Genomic DNA, 17,034 nt, shown 5'->3' with positions numbered 1-17,034 from the left:
AGTGAGTGTCAAACACACTTCATCTCTGCAATCCTAAATTTCCTTAGCTGAAGAATAGAGATATTAACTATCTAACCTATTTCAAACCTTTTGGAAAGAAATGAAGCAGCAGTGAACACCCTTTGCTCTGAATGCTGCTGCTGTTGTTTCAGGCTAGAACTAGCAGTGCTGGGGACTGGTGGGAGAGTCACGCCATTCTCAGCTCTATGCTTAGGGTTCACTCCCAGCGGTGCTCAGAGGACCAGGGAATACCAGGGGCTCCTGCATGCAAAGCAGCCCACTGAGTTATTTTTCTAACCCTGTTCTGAATTTTAATATCAAACCCATTGCTGTGGACTAGACCATGAAAGGTAAGGCATGAAGTCAATTTATAATCTGTGGTCTTTTTTGTTTTGTTTTGTTGCCACATCCACGAGTGGTGAGGATTTATTCCTGGCTCTGTGCCCTGGGATCACTCCTGGGCGGGGGTGGGGGCCAGGGGGTTTGCTGGGTACCAACTGAGTTGCCAGGGAATGAAGCTGGCTGGTCATGTGCAAAGCAAGCATCCTACCTGCTGTACTGGTCCCTAGGCTGTGGTCTTTATTATTATTATTATATTATTATTTTTGCTTTTTGGGTCACACCTGGCAATGCACAGGCACACAGGGGTTACTCCTGGCTCTGCACTCAGGAATTACTCCAGGTGGTGCTCAGGGGACCATATGGGATGCTGGGAATCGAACCCGGGTCAGCCGCGTGCAAGGCAAATGCCCTACCCGCTGTGCTATCACTCCAGCCCCTAAGCTGTGGTCTTTAAACCCAAGCCACATACTGGCTGGGTCAGTAAGTGCTGACTTTTTATTTTTCTAGGGGAAAAGGGTTTAACTATTATCTTCTAGTGACAACTGTTCCCACTGGAAAAAAAAAATTTACTAGTTTACTGTTCCCCAGCTAATTCAAAAGGCATCACACTAACACATATAGCCCACCCTGACAACATCGCTTAAAATAATCAGTGATGTGATCATTTTATCGAATAATGATTAAAAACAAAATTTCCCTCTCTGCCCCAATCTAAAAAGTAAAACATAAAAAAATTCTGTATTTTTAGAATGTCCAAAAATGTTTAGTCATTTCTGTTTATGGGATAGGATATATCTTAAAGAAAACTCCGAGCGGAGGAAGGAGGGAGGAAGGATGGAAGGAAGGGGAGGAAATAGAGAGAAAGGGAAGGATGAACAGGAGTGAGGGAAGGAAGGTGGGAAAGAAAAAAATATAGGGGGGGGGGAAACTCATAAACAAACAGTTGTTGTCCTAGTGAAGTCAAAAGGGATATGAGAGATTGACATTACACAAAACCAGCAATAATTTACTCTGACTCACTGTGGGAGACCCGAGGTGGGTATCCTTTCAGTTAGTAGATATTTCTGTGACTGAACTAGAAATAATGGAGAAAAAGACACCCCAAAAGGACATGTGTATGTGCATGTGTGTCTTGTGTGTGTGCACATAGGTGTATGAATGGACACAATTTGAACAGAAAATGTGGGGACGACAGTTTGACCTATAAATAACCCGTGTAAAATGGTACTGGGGGTGTCTGTTTGTGAAATGTCTTATGAGTAATACCAGAAAGGAAGCCACAGAGAAAGGATCCTCACCTTGGCTCTTTTCCTGGCATGGCCATGGCTGGATGTCCGCCTCTGTCAGGAGAGAATCAGAAGACAGTAAATGTGGGGGAGATCAGGATTTTAGTCAAAAGCAATATAAATTTATAAAGAAAAAGCACTAACTGAAAACATCCTTTTAAAAGTCGAATTTGATAAGACGTATTTCCCATGGTTGTCCCCATACATGGCTCTAGCAACTGTGACACGGAACACTGACAAATTACCACTCACCATGAAGACAAAAAATAGGAAGATACTGGCTAGTGGGTTTATCTCAGAGAAAAAAGAATTATGAGCTACTCTGAGATAAACCACAGAATCCCCTCCTGATTAACATACTTCTGGAAACGTTAAGACCATAGCAGAGTAAGAGCATTTCTGCTATGGTCTTAACATTTCCAGAAGTTTCTCTCACCAGAGTCTACTTAAAGGAGACGTTTCACCAAGTTTCTCTCACCAGAGTCTACTTAAACCATAATGGATGTGAAATTTGGCCCCTAACTAAATCTTTCAGGGGGTGGGGTGAGGTAACGCCCAGCTTACTCAGGAGCTACTTACTCCTGGCAGTCTTTGGGGATGAAACCGGGATTGGCTGCATATACCAGCTCTTCAGTCCCTTATCATAATACATTTACGGGACAATGCTTCAGAATTCTAACTTGCTACATGACACGGGTCCCAATGGAAATGGAATGAGGACTCTTGTCAACTGTTCCCTTCCTGAATGAAAACTTTCCCACTTCTCCTAGACGGTCTCGGTCTGGAATTTAAGACAGAACAGGGTGAAGAGGCGGGAGGATGAAAGGGAAGGGCAAGCGCTCCAGAACAAGGGAGGTGGGGCAGGCGGCGGTTTCGTCCGTCGGAATGAGAGGAAACTGGTAAGGTTTCTGAACAACTGAGGAGTCAAAACGGTGCTTCTGAGAAGCGGATGGGGAGTGGTGATGCCTGAGATGAAGAATTCAGGGCACCCGAGGTATTCGGGTGAAAGTCACTGTGCTGGAGGGTCCGGAAGACTGGAGCCCGCGGGCAGGCGTGGGAGGAACAGACAGAGGCAGAGATCAGCTTGGATCCAGGTAGGAAAGGATTTCTCTTTCTTTTGACTTCCTTATTATTTACCAAAACAACACTGCCACAGTGCAGAAACAGAGAACCAAGAAAATGTAAGGAAAGAAAAAGAAATGATCACGAACCCGGTCAGTGTCAAGATCTTAGGGCAAGGGAAGAGTCACAAGACAGAAAGATGCAGCAGTGTTTGTAAATTTTTTTTCCCTTTTGGGCCACACCTCATGGTGCTCAGGGGTTAATCCTGGCTCTATGCACAGGAAACACTCCTGAGGGTGGTGCTCAGAGATCACCAATGGGTTCCAGGGACCAAAACCCGGGTCAGCCACATCCTAGTCAAGAACCTTAGCCGCTGCACTAGTGCTCTGGCAACTGTAACTATTTTTGATAGGCAATATCACATACAGAGCACAAACATTCAAGAGGCATAATGAGAAGAGGGTAGGCGCAGATATAAAAAAACATCCATTCGACCAGTTATCCGGGTCCCTTCCCAAAAGATCAATGAGTATTTAATTTCTTGTAATTTGTCCAGAGATATTTTTATGCATGAATAAACTTATTACTGTACCTCTCTATATATGTAGGTTTGCTTTTAAACTAAAAAGTATATTTCCCTCCCCAAAAATGTATTGTTACATACTGTTTCTCAAGCTTGTTTTAAAATTTCTTTTTTTTAAAAAAAAAATTTCTTTTTGGGGGGGCTGGAGTGATAGCACAGCGGGTAGGGCGTTTGCCTTGCACGTGGCCCACCCAGGTTCGATTCCCAGCATCCCATCGGGTCCCCCGAGCACCGCCAGGAGTAATTTCTGAGTGCAGAGCCAGGAGTAACCCCTGTGCATCGCCAGGTGTGACCTAAAAAGGAAAAAAAAATTTCTTGTTGTGGATATCATGCTAGGGAAAACCAACTGTTTAATGGATTCCTCAGCAGTCCACTGCCTGGCTGTGACAGAGCTCCTTTGAACAGGCTCTTTCTTAAATTACACCATTTAAGATGCTTCTGATTTTGTCATTGAAACAATGCTTCAATAACACTAGCATATCCATAAATACATTCTATCTTTAGTTCCTTAAAAAAGCTTATCAAGTATTATCAAATTTCACACGAAGAAGCCCGACTAATTTATAACCCGCCAAGCAACACATGAAACCTGCTCATTTCCCAGAAGGGACTGTTTTCATTCAATAGTCAAACACATACTGCGAGCCCAATATGTACCAGGTACCATAATAACTACTGGAGGATACAGACATAGAAGACACAAATCTCTTCAAAGAGGAATTCATAACCGTGTTGGAGAAGATAAATTACAGCCCAGTACATTAAGTGCATTATAGAGGCACTCCTGGAGGGCCACAGGGCACTAATGTCTAATTAAGATCTATCAATCCATAACGTCATACATTTACAAATATTGACTGCTGATAAGGAGCTGTGCTGATGCAGCTCAGAGATACAAGGGTGAGCCCCAAGGGAACTAATCCAGCATGTCATGGAGCTTCTGGTTCTGTGAAGCAGACAGACCTTCACTGGAGAATTAAACAGTACAGACTTGCAATCAGTAAGGTTGTCCAGGACAGATTCCTGGAGAAACATCCATCTGGACTGAGTTCTGAAAGACATATACATATCAGAGGTTGGCAGGTGGGCTCAGGGGTTAGAGGAAGCCAAGGTAAGCATACCACGGAGGGAACCATTGATAAAGAAAATCCATAAAAAAGCAAGTTCCCTCCACATTTTTCAGTTCCTACAGTTTATAAGGAACCAAGGAATAAGGTAATGCTGAAGAACAGGATACCTGAGGCAGAAAACTGGCAGACATGGGAAATGAGACAAACTAAGTTTGAAAATAATCAACAATCAGATCTTTATTTTCATAGGCATCTTTCTAAAGCAGTATGACAGATGAATCAGAAGGGATTACATGTTTAAAGGCAGAGAGCCCAGCAAGGAGTCAGACCCAGGACCCACCTAATTCCAGCATGTGTTAAGTCAGAACTTGCCCATTCAGAAATGAATCTGAGAACCTGCTTCTTTTTTCAACTTTTGTTTTCGGTTTTGGGACACACCTGGCTATTCTCAGAGTTACTCCTGGCTCTGCACTCAGGGATCACTCCTGGCGGGCTTGGGAGAGCATCTGGGGTGCTGGGGATCCCGTATCCGTTGGCCACCTGCAAGGCAAGAGCCCTGCCTACTAGACTCTCTCCCTGGCCCCAGAACTTGCCTCTTGATGGCACAAAAAGGTTTCTGGGAAAAAGAGGTTCTGCATTCGAACTGCTGATCTAAGTCTAATGTCTCACTTTTCCACAAGTTTCCTTTCTTTTCTCCTTTTTTGGTTTTTGGGCCACACCTGGTTATGCTCAGGCCTTGCTCCTGGCTTGGCACAAAGGGATCCCTCCTGGCAGTGCTCAGGGGACCACATGGGATGCCAGGGACTGACCCTCGGTTGACTGTGGGCAAGGCAAGTGCCCTACATGCTATTTTATTCCTCCAGCCTGACCTTTCCACAACCAATTTTGTGACAGGCACCTTCCTGACAGTAGCAGTGAGGCTCCTGGGGAGACGTCTGTCCGTGGGGGGAGAAGGCAGAAGAGGAGGAGGATGTCTGTTGACAGGAAACACCATTATACGCTATGAGGGATGTTAGAAGGAGGCCTCTGGTCAGCAGGACCTGAGAGCAGGAGCAGGAGCTCCAGCAGATGGCGGCAGCCGCTCCGCCTGCGCGGGCAGCGTCCAGGAGCCAGAGGGAGCAGGTGCCCTCCCAGCCGCCCACTTCCTTCCTCCTGCGTCCAGGTGAAGACGTTAGCAAGTGCATTGAAAATCTGTCCAGCAGTGGACAAAAGACAAAGCAACGAAGCCAACCCACAAAGGTCCTATCTTTTCTTCAAGAAGGACACGGAGCAGAGCTTCAGAAGCACTGACAATAGTATCCAGGGACAGAGTAACTTGCTCCCCAAATTCATCCAATTGTGTTTTACATGGACTGTGACGGCACATAATTAAACATTTATCAGCCACCGATCTGTTCTCATCTTTTTTTTTTTTTTTTTGCTTTTTGGGTCACACCCAGCGATGCTCAGGGGTTACTCCTGGCTCTGCACTCAGGAATTACTCCTGGCGGTGCTTGGGAGACCATATGGGATGCCGGGGATCGAACCCGGGTCGGCCGCGTGCAAGGCAAACACCCTACCCGCTGTGCTATCGCTCTGGCCCCTTGTTCTCATCTTTTAAAACCACTATTGGCATTAGTAGAGGCTGGGAAGGATAACTGGAACAGTCACACTGTCTACGCAAACTCTGGGGGATCAGGGACATGATAACTCACACACAAAAGAAAATGGTAAGAAGGGCAGCCAGGAGATCTGACATATGGTCAGAGGAGAGAGTGGGAAAAGCATGCAGCTAGAAAACAAAATATTTTAGAGTTGCCTAATTTTAATTTACCTCTTTATAGTGTTGCCATTTAATTCTTTAAAGACAGGGTGGGGTGAATTTCTCAACAGGAGAAATTATACTTTAAGCTTCTAGATCCTTCAAAACATTGCTACTGCTTTTCATTTTATTTATTTTGCTGCTTTTTGGGTCACACCTGGCGATGCTCAGGGGTTATTCCTGGCTCTGCACTCAGGAATCATACCTGGCGTGCTTCGGGCACCATATGGAATGGTGGGAATTGAACCTGGGTTGGCTGCGTGCAAGGCAAACACCCTACCCATTGAACTATCTCTCCGGCCCTGCTATTGTTTTTTATTTATTTATTTATTGCTTTTTGGGTCACACCCAGCGATGCTCAGGGTACTCCTGGCTCATAAACTCAGGAATTACTCTTGACAGTGCTCAGGGGACCATATGGGATGCTGGGAATCGAACCCGGGTTGGCCGCGTGCAAGGCAAACGCCCTGCCCGCTGTGCTATTGCTCCAGCCCATGCTATTGCTTATTTATTTATTTATTTATTTATTTATTTTTAAATAAATTTTTATTAGTGAATCACCGTGAGGTAGTTACAAACTTATGAACTTTCATGTTTGCATTTCATTTACATCCCTCCACCAGTGCCCTGTCACCTCCACCAATGTTCCCAGTATCCCTCCCACCACGCCCACCCCACCACCCTACCCTGCCTCTGCGGCAGGGCATTCCCTTTTGTTCTCTCGCTTGTTGGGTGTTGTAGTTTGCAATAGAGGTATTGAGTGGCCATCGTGTTCGGTCTATAGTCTACTTTTGGTACGCAGCTTTCAACCTGAGTGGGTCTTCCAAACATCCTCTACTATGTGTTCCCTTCTCTGTCTCTGCTGAAGCTGTGGGGCAGACCTCCTGGTTCTTATCTCTACTACTCTTGGGTGTTAGTCTCCCATTCTGCTACTTTATAATCCACATATGAGTGCAATCTTCCTATGTCTGTCTCTTTCTTTCTGACTCATTTCACTCAACATGATACTTTCCATGCTGATCCACTTATATGCAAATTTCATGACTTCATCTTTTCTAACAGCTGCATAGTATTCCATTGAGTAGATGTACCAACGTTTCTTTAACCATTCATCTCTTTTTGGGCACTCCAGTTTTTTCCAGATTTTGGCTATTGTAAACAGTGCTGCAATGAACATACAAGTGCAGATGTCATTTCTACTATACCTTTTTGCCTCTCTGGGATATATTCCCAGGAGTGGTATTGCTGGGTCAAATGGGAGCTCCATTTCTAATTTTTTGAGAATCGTCCATATTGTTTTCCAAAAGGGCTGAACCAGTCGGCATTCCCACCAGCAGTGAAGCAGAGTTCCTTTCTCCCCACATCCATGCCAACACCAGTTGCTTTTTTTTTTTGGATGTGGGCCAGTCTTTATGGTGTGAGATGACATCTCATTGTTGTTTTGATCTGCATCTCCCTGATGATTAGTGATGCAGAGCATTTTCTCATGTGCCTCTGAGCCATTCAGATTTCTTCTCTGAGAAAGTTTCTGTTCATTTCATCACCCCATTTTTTGATTGGGTTGGCAGTTTTCCTCTTGTGGAGCTATTGCTTTTTAAACCTCTGAGAGTTACCAGTCTATTTCCTAAGCCTATGATAAAGACCAGTCTCACTCATCACTGGTCACGAAGAGAAGATATACAAAATATGGGCTTGATGACAGAGGAAACCAGCAGTGACCACAGATAGGTAGGGTTGGAACACGTGAGCTAGATCAGCTCGGAGTCTGGGCTGGCTGAGTACCAAAGAGAAGGCCTGGAGGAGGTTGGCCATCACATCTGCATAGTGCTACGAAACACGGCAACTGAAGAGTGGAATTCCTCTGAATCCCATACCAAGTGGCAAGTTCAAACACTATTTTATTTTATTTTATTTTGTTTTTGGGTCACACCTGGCGATGCACAGAGGTTACTCCTGGCTCTGCACTCAGGAATTACTCCTGGCGGTGCTCAGGGGACCATATGGGATGCTGGGAATCAAACCTGGGTCAGCCGCGTGCAAGGTAAACGCCCTACCCGCTGTGTATTGCTCCAGTCCCCTCAAAAACTATTTTTTAAAACAATTTTAATTTTTATAAAGTTGTTCAACAATGCGAGCTGGAGCAATAGCACAGCGGGTAGGGTGTTTGCCTTGCACATGGCCAACCTGGGTTCGATTCCCAGCATCCCATGTGGTCCCCTGAACACCACCAGGAGTAATTCCTGAGTGCAGAGCCAGGAGTAACCCCTGTGCATCGCCAGGTGTGACCCAAAAACAAAACAAAACAAAAAGTTGTTCAACAATGATTACATTCACTATTCCAACACCTTCCCACCACCATTATTTTGAATTTTCCAAATCACTACCCAAGCCTGCCCCAATAGCAGGTCCTAAATAATTTATTTTGTATTGCCTGTTATAAACAATTCACTAAAAATCATCAAAAAATATTTCCTTAGAAGAAAGTGTGAAGATTGTAATATCTCACCCTGGAGCCATTAGCCCCCTGCATAAGAGATTATTAAGATGTTACAAACTGAGCCTTGTGTACTAATATTTTAATTGAGACTGATTGTCTTCTGCTTTACGTCCCCATCGAATGTGGCACACAACTCCTGGTACATCAGTGGTGTAGAGTATGACGTGTCTCTTGTAGAGTATGATGCATTTGTGGCTGTGCACTCCAGGAATTCTATAATTTTAAATAGGGTGATTAAATTTTTTACTGGATGTTGACTTTGGGGTTTGGAAGCACCTCTGCAGCTTGTTGATCTCTTTCAAGATTTATTTATGAGTTTCTGAATTACGGCTGGTTAATGAGCTTATATGGAGCCAGAGGCAGCTCGCAGGTGTGACTGCCAGGCTCACTGAAGAACAGGGGGATGGGGGAGGTCATCCATCCTGACTCTGTGAGAGCCTGCAGATTCTCGTCACCAAATCCGCACACCTGAGTTTTCCAGTAGATTCATTCCTGGATGAGGCTCTTCCCGTCCTGAGCCCGTGGAGTTTGGCTGTGAGCATGGCGGTGATTGGGTTATGGAAGTTTTCAGCTGCTGTGGCTCTGTTTGGGCGGGTGGTGGCAAAAAACTATTTCTGATCTAGAAAATGCTGACTGTTTTAACACGACCAGGATATGAATCTAGCACAGTGTCTAAAGCCAGGTAGCCCTAGTTTTAGGTGTTATTGTATGAGACATACTATGACTTGTTAAAGGTTTGTATAGTTTGTTTTTTAGTTATTAAAAATAGCAAAGTGTATCAAGAATCAGTATAACTCAGGTCCAAATGGGCTAGCAGTTCCCATCTTTTTTTTTTTTTTTTTTTTTTTTTTGCTTTTTGGGTCACACCTGGCGATGCACAGGGGTTACTCTTGGCTCTGCACTCAGGAATTACTCCTGGCGGTGCTCAGGGGACCATATGGGATGCTGGGAATCGAACCCGGGTCGGCTGCGTGCAAGGCAAACGCCCTCCCCACTGTGCTATTGCTCCAGCTCCAGTTCCCGTCTTCTTTACAGGCTTCACTCCACAGTTGTTATGACAAAAGGGGGAAGGAGATTTTCTTTCTTTTGGTTTTTGTTTTTTGGGCAATGTCTAGTGATGATCAGGGATTACTCCTGTCTCTGCACTTAGGGATATACTCTTGGTGGTGCTTAAAGGACCATATGGGATGCCAGCGATCAAACCTGGGTTGGCCGCTTGCAAGACAAGAGCCTGATCTGCTGTACTATCTCTCCAGTCCCAAGGAGATTTTCTTGAAAGCGGAATTTTTTAAAAATGTGTTTTTTTTTTTTTGGCAGGGACTTAGGGGCTACACATTGAGGTGCTGGCAATATTCCTGCTTTTGTGCTGGGGGTTTACTCCCAGAGGTGCTTAGGACACTCTGCAATGGATTAAATCCAATCCTTCCACATGCAAAGCATGAAACTCCAGTTCACTTAGATACCTCTCTGTCCCAGGAATTTAACTATTATTACTTGCTTTTGGACACACCCATCCAGGCTCAGGGATTACTCCTGGCTCTGCACTAGGGCATCATTCCTGGTGTGGCTTGGGGGATTATACAGAATGCCAGGGATCAAACCCAGGTTGGCTGTATGCAAGGAAAGAGCCCTACCCGCTGTACTAGCTTTCTGTCCCTCTGCTCTCTGAATTTAGATTTTTTCATTTTATTTTTTTTTGAATTTAGATTTTTTTTAGAAAGAAATGAATGTTGAGGGCTGGAGTGATAGCACAGCGGGTAGGGCGTTTGCCTTGCACATGGCCAACCCGGGTTCGATTCCCAGCATCCCATATGGTCCCCTGAGCATGGCCAGGAGTTAATTTCTGAATGCATGAGCCAGGAGTACCCCTGTGCATCGCCACATGTGACCCAAAAAGCAAAACAAACAAACAAAAAATAACTGAATGTTGGTATAAGTGATTGGCTTCCTACAGATCCCCAATGCCACCTCTAAAGCTATATTCATATGTAAAAAGAATAAGGCTGGCGCAATAGTACAGCAGGGTGTTTGCCTTGCATGCAGCCGACATGGATTCAATCCCCAGGTTCCCATCTGGTCCCTTGAGTACCATCACGAGTAATTGCTGAGTGTAGAGCCAGGAGTAACCCCTGAGCCGTGCCAGGCATGTCTTCCTGCCACCTCCTCTCCGACTATCCCCCCACCCCTCCACCCCACACACACACACAAAAAACCACACACACAAGAGTCACGTATACACTGTACCTTACCTGTGTCTCCTGGCGTGAACCGGAATCTTCACTCTCTTTCTCAATTTCTTCCTTGCTTGGAGTCTTAGCTATAAACTTGTTTTTGTTTACAGATTCTTCCACCAGTTTTTTTTCTGATTCTTTCATTATTTCTAAAGTCTCTTGCGTAGTGTTACTGTTAGACATCTTCTTCAATAGAGTACAGGAGTCTCTATGGACAATTAAAGAAACATGGAATTTGCTAATTTGTTAAAAACAAGAGGCGTATACGCATAAGACCCGGCACACACTAAGACTTTCACACACAAGTCTTCAGTACCTTCCCGTTGGTCTAAAATAAGTATTCTTTGATAAAGGTTGCTTAAAAAAATACTTTAAGGGACTCTTTTTCTACTTTTATTTTGTTGTTGTTGTTGGGAGAGGCACATCCAGCTGTCCTCAGTGGCTATGCCCAGCTCCGTGCTCGGAGGCTGCTCCCCAGTCAAGCCTGGGGAATGATGCAGTCCAGGGAACCCAACCCAGGCCTCAAACATGTGAGTGCTTTACCAATGACCGACACCTCCAAGTTATGGAACACGCATATACCCATGAAATCACCACTGCACTCAAGAGAGTCGCCGATCTCATCACCTCAAATTTGCCCCTGCTCCTTCATACCTCCCCTGCCTTCCTGCCATGCCTTCATGCCCTTCTCCACTGCCCATCTTCCCCAGACCCTGCTCTGCTTTCTATCACACCTCACGTTAGTCTGCATTCGGGAGTCTTTTTTTTTTTTTTTTTTTTTAACGTTGTCAACCAAGGGGAAACGTCCAGGGCATGTGCCCTACCACTGAGCTAGCTGCATCTCAGTCCAATTTTCTAGAATTTTACGTTACGTATCATCTGGATTCTTTTACTTAACATACTTGTTTTGAGATTTGCCAGGATTCAGTTCTAAAGCAATGTAACGAATCTGAGTCTCCTTAGCATTTTATTTACTCTCCCTAACAAGGGCAGTAGCCCTTAATTATTCCCTAAAAATCTGCTCATTTTCAGCTTGAGGATTCCATCACGTGAACTTACTAGAGGCTGAAAGAAAATATGAAGCTCTATTTCATCACCAGAGAGGACAACTCTTCCGTTCCCCGGGAGAACTTCAACATAAACCATAGACTGTTACCAGTTTCAGCTGTCTCTCCACTAGAAAGCAGCAAAACCAGACAGTGGTTATGGAATTTTAAATTCTTTCCTTTATTTCAAGGAAGCTGAAAAAAGCAAGAAGAGAATTTTGCAGTCCCCTGGCTTTCTCAAAGGCCGGGTCTGTCCGGGAGGGAGAACCTTTGCTTTGTCACCTACTGTGACGGAGTGTGTCTGTGCAGAGAAGGCAGGGCTGGCTCTTTATCACTTAGTTTCTACCTGAGAAAGCCTGTGAATGTCAACACAGCTCTCAAAGCCTAACTCACAAACAAAAATTGATCTTCTATATGTAGATTCGGGTTCTTAAGCAATTGTTGAAGTTAAATAAGCTCAGCTCCATCGATCAGTTAATCCAGACGAGAAACTGAATGCACTTCAACCTTGAATGTGTCTTCTCCTCCTTTGCAAAATAAGCAAACCCTCAGAGGTACAATGTCATGTTCCCCACGGTCTGAGAAATTGAGCTAAACAAATGGCAATGCTTTAAGAAAACCACAACATTAAATATTTTATTCTTTAAATAAATTTAAAGGATAAGACCCTTAAAAGATAGAGCTATGAAGAAGCACAGGCGACCTCCTCCTGGCCTCCCTTAGGCAAAAATACTGCTTTGTCCACCTTCTGGTGGCTCCTGGGTAGCTGCCTAGAGACATCCTTTGTATAAGGCTAGACAAATACCCCTTTGAACGCCAAAGTATCATTTATACAGTCAAAAACATGCAGGTGACGTTTGTCTTGTGGTGCCCAGGGATAAGGGCTTCATACATGTGAACAGGCATGTTACCTCAGAAGTACAGCCCTGACTTGATAGTTCAACTGAAAGATGCGACATAGGGAAAAACTGACCACAGAGGAAAATAGCCTATATATTATTATTATTTTTTTTGCTTTTTGGGTCACACCCGGCGATGCACAGGGGTCACTCCTGGCTCATGCACTCAGGAATCTCCCCTGGCGGTGCTCAGGGGACCATATGGGATGCTGGGATTCGAACCCGGGTTGACCGAGTGCAAGGCAAACGCCCTACCCACTGTGCTATCGCTCCAGCCCCCTAGCCTATATATTATTTTGGGTTGTTTTGTTTTGTTTTGTTTTTGTTTGGGGGCCTCAGCTGGCAGCACTCAGGGATTACTTCTGGCTCAGTGCTCAGGGATCACTCCCAGTGGGGACTGAAGGACCATATGGGATGCTGGGGATCGAACCCAGGTCAACCATGAGCAAGGCAAGAACCCTGCCTACTGTACTATCACTCTGGTCCCTAAGATTCTATTTAAAAAATAAAATTAGGGGCTGGAGCAATAGCACAGTAGGTAGGGCGTTTGCCTTGCACGCGGCAGACCCAGGTTCAATTCCCAGCATCCCACATGGTCCCCTGAGCATCGCCAGGAGTAATTCCTGAGTGCAAAGCCAGGAGTAACCCCTGTGCATTGCCAGGTATGACCCAAAAAGAAAAAAAAAATTAATGGGGGCTGAAACAATAGCACAGCAGGTAGGGCGTTTGCCTTGCACGCGGCCGACCTAGGTTTGATTCCCAGCATCCCATATGGTCCCCTGAGCACCGCCAGGGGTAATTCCTGAGTGCAGAGCCAGGAGTGACTCCTGTGCATCGCCAGGCGTGACCCAAAAAGCAAAAAAATTAAAAAAAAAAAAAACCTGACCAAAAAATAAAGTAAAATTAATTCAGAATGGGTAGGCTCCTACAAGACGCATGGCTTATAAAGCTTTGTGGATCGTTAGTTATGACAGGGGAACTGGCATAACCAATGATTAAACCAATATATAATTTTTACCAGCACCCTGTACGTCTCATCTTTGGTGCCCTTGGGTAAACCGATCCTCTCTTCTCTTCAGTTCGAGGTACAGTAAAGGCCAGTACAGGCCTCCTCTGAGTTTCTGGCTGGGAAACTTAAAAACAGGACTGACAGGCTCCTCCCCTCTCCCGTGCCTTTGTTGCTGCCAGGGCAGAGGGACGTCACACACATGCTTGGCTACAGTGCTGGGACATGTGGTCGAAATGTCTGTTCTCCTTTCAGTTGTGGTGCGGGTACCTGAGCTCGTGGAAGGCAGCACTCCTTCAGTTCCGGGGCTCACACCCCCCAAGCTGTGATGCTCCCCGCACACTGGCTGCAGGGAGCCTATACACTGCTCGTGTGCTGGTAATCCCAAGGAACACAACAGCCAGCCATGCTTGGTGCATGGGCGGCATCTGGAACTGATGGTCTTCTGCTTTTAAGGCAAGGTGTTTTGTTTTGTTTTGTTTTTTGCCACTGAGCTGTCCCCCAGGCTAGAATTCTTAAATATAATCTCATTTAATCTCCCTGTTCCCTCCAAAGGATGGACCACACCCAACAGTGTTTAGGCTGCTGCCAACAGTACTTGGGGCACCATATGGTGCCAGGGACTGACTCTGGGCTGCCAGGAGTGATCCTTAAGTGCAGAGTGAGAAGTGAGCCTTGAGCACAGCCAGATGTGGCCCAAACAGAGTAAGGGGCTGAGGACAGCTCAAAGGCTTGTAATCATTTCTTGCCACACAGTCACCGCCCCCCCCCCCGCCCCAATACTGAGGCCCCTGAGCATTACCAGGTATAGTCCCTAAACCCAAGCCCCTACCAAATAAAAAAAGGGGTAGGACTTAGGTGAAGATAATCAAAAGGGACAAACTTCTAGTTATTAGGCAAAAAAAAAAAAAAAATACTGGGTATGGGATGTACAACATGGTGTCTCTAGTTAACACTCTATGATCTACTTGGCAGCTGCTAAGGGAGTAGATCCTAAAATTTCTCATCAAAGGGGAAAAATGAAATTATACGAGGAGATGAATGTTAACAAAACTTATTGTGATAATTAATTCACAACAAATGTATGTCAATTCATTATGTGACATACCATAAGCTTATACATAGACTATGTATCAATAAGACTGAGGGGAAGAAAAAAGAAAAAGTAATATGGAAGAGTATACAGTATCATAATTTTTTCCCATGCTGGGTGCCACTGACCAAACAGGTGTATTTCCTCTATCAGACTGGCCACACCGTGCAGCTCCTCTGCTCTCAGGGGTCAGAAAAGACTCAATTATTGGATTACCTGGACAAACTTCAAGGTGTCCAAACACTGTTTCTGAGCCAAAGCACTTAGTATCTTGTTAACTAAGTGACAAAAAAAAAAAAAAAAAAGTCTCGGGGCCGGAGCGATAGCACAGCGGGTAAAGCGTTTGCCTTGCACGTAGCCGACCCGGGTTCAATCCCCGGCATCCTATATGGTCCCCCAAGCACCGCCAGGAGTAATTCCTGAGTGCAAAGCCAGGAATAACCCCTGAGCATCGCTGGGTGTGACCCATAAAGAAAAAAAAAAGTCTATTTATAATAGTGACCTGTGGGCTATATATATATTTCAACTCCGGGACTTTTCGGGGCAGAAGGTGACTATACTGTCTGGCACTTGAGCATGGCGACCCTCAGGTGCTGGCCCTGGGGAGGGCATGAGCGCTACCACTTAAGTTACACCTTCCAGCCCCAATTTTTTTTTGTTGTTGTTGTTGTTTTGGGGCCATACCGGCATTGCCAGTTATTCCTGGCAATGCACTCGGGTATCACTCCCGGCAGTGCTCAGGGGACCGTATGGGATGTCAGGGATTGAAGCCAGGCTGGCCCTGTGCAAAGCAAGCACCTTACCTGCTGTATTCTCTCTGAGCCCTAACTTTCACTTTTTTAATTAAAATTTTCATTTGTGGAGGCTGGAGTGATAGCACAGCGGGGAGGGCGTTTGCCTTGCACGCGGCCGACCCAGGTTTGATTCCCAGCATCCCATATGGTCCCCTGAGCACCGCCAGGGGTAATTCCTGAGTGCAGAGCCAGGATTAACCCCTGTGCATTGCCAGGTGTGACCCAAAAAGAAAAAAAAAATTCATTTGTGTGTTAAAATTCAAACCCTAGACACTGATTTTAAAGGAAATGGACTGATTTCAAAGGAAACTGAAAGGGAAATGTTCTTTGAGGCTGAGCATGTTCCCCTCAGCCTTCCTGGAAGGAGCACATATGATTTTCAACTTGTACCTACTGTGGTCCTACCACATGAATTACACCCAGGGCACCAGAACCGTGGAATTCTGCATGTTTTTAGTTTTACCCTAATTTCATTAACTGCCAAAGACTTTCTGGAGTAGAGTCATCATCACTTCAATCCCTTGGTGACTTTGAAGATGAGGTTCAAAAAACCTCTGAAATGAGCCTCCGTTGGCATATCTTCTCCGGCTCCCACAGTGAAGGCTGTGCCAATCCACCCAGCACCTGTGGCAGGTAAAATGCGCAGAGACATCCTGCTTCAGCCCAGGGCTGATTTGGTGCGGTTAAGATCTTCTGGAGGATGTTTATTCAGTCTCAAAACAGAATGAGACTGAATCAGGTGTAGAAATTTCAACACTAAGATATTTACACTCAACATCTTAAGATGACATTGTCCCTGTGACTTAGGGCTCAGTTAGTCACTTTTAAGCTTCAACCTGAGCGTCTGCCTCTCATCTCCCTCACAGTCGCAAAAAGGCAGGCCACTGTCAGAGGACAGAGGGGGCTCCACAAACCCCACCTAGACAAGAGCCTCAAGCTTTCTTGTTTTGGTGGGGTTTTGTCACACAAGAAGTGTTCAAAGGGTCTGGGGACTACTTCTTGTGCTAACTGGCAAGGCAGTGGACAGACACTTTCCCAAAGAAGACACAGGATGGCTGAGAGGCATATAAAAAGGTGTTCACCGTCACTCATGATTAGAGAAATGCCCAATAAAACAACAATGAGCTATCATCTCACGCTGGCTACATCGCGGTGAGAAAGGAACCTCCTCCACTGCTGGTGGGAGTGTCGTGTAGTTCAGCCTCTATGGAAAGCAACACGGAGACCTATCCGAAAAGCAGGAATCAAACTACCGTACGACCCAGGGAAACTGCTTCTTGGCATCTATCTCCAAATTATAGAAGCAGTAATTGAAAAGTACATA

The 17,034-nt window shown here is 45.3% G+C and overlaps 1 protein-coding gene across 13 annotated transcripts in view; it reads right to left on the bottom strand.

The window, feature by feature from the left end:
• R3HDM2 (R3H domain containing 2) overlaps positions 1-17,034 on the bottom strand; it is a 184,269-nt gene that overhangs the window by 48,510 nt on the left and 118,725 nt on the right. For all 13 annotated transcript variants that reach the window (XM_055128739.1, XM_055128740.1, XM_055128741.1 and 10 more), the window contains 2 exons: positions 10,891-11,080; positions 1,641-1,682 (listed from right to left, as the gene is read on the bottom strand). In XM_055128739.1, the coding sequence (XP_054984714.1) occupies positions 1,641-1,682; positions 10,891-11,055 (207 nt within the window). In that variant the 5' untranslated portion in view covers positions 11,056-11,080. Of the gene's footprint in view, positions 1-1,640; positions 1,683-10,890; positions 11,081-17,034 lie in introns of those variants that run through there.

The sequence above is a fragment of the Sorex araneus genome, chromosome 2 (assembly GCF_027595985.1).
Source record: "Sorex araneus isolate mSorAra2 chromosome 2, mSorAra2.pri, whole genome shotgun sequence".
Taxonomy (NCBI): Eukaryota; Metazoa; Chordata; class Mammalia; order Eulipotyphla; family Soricidae; genus Sorex; species Sorex araneus.
This window is presented reverse-complemented; position numbering and strand designations above follow the sequence as displayed.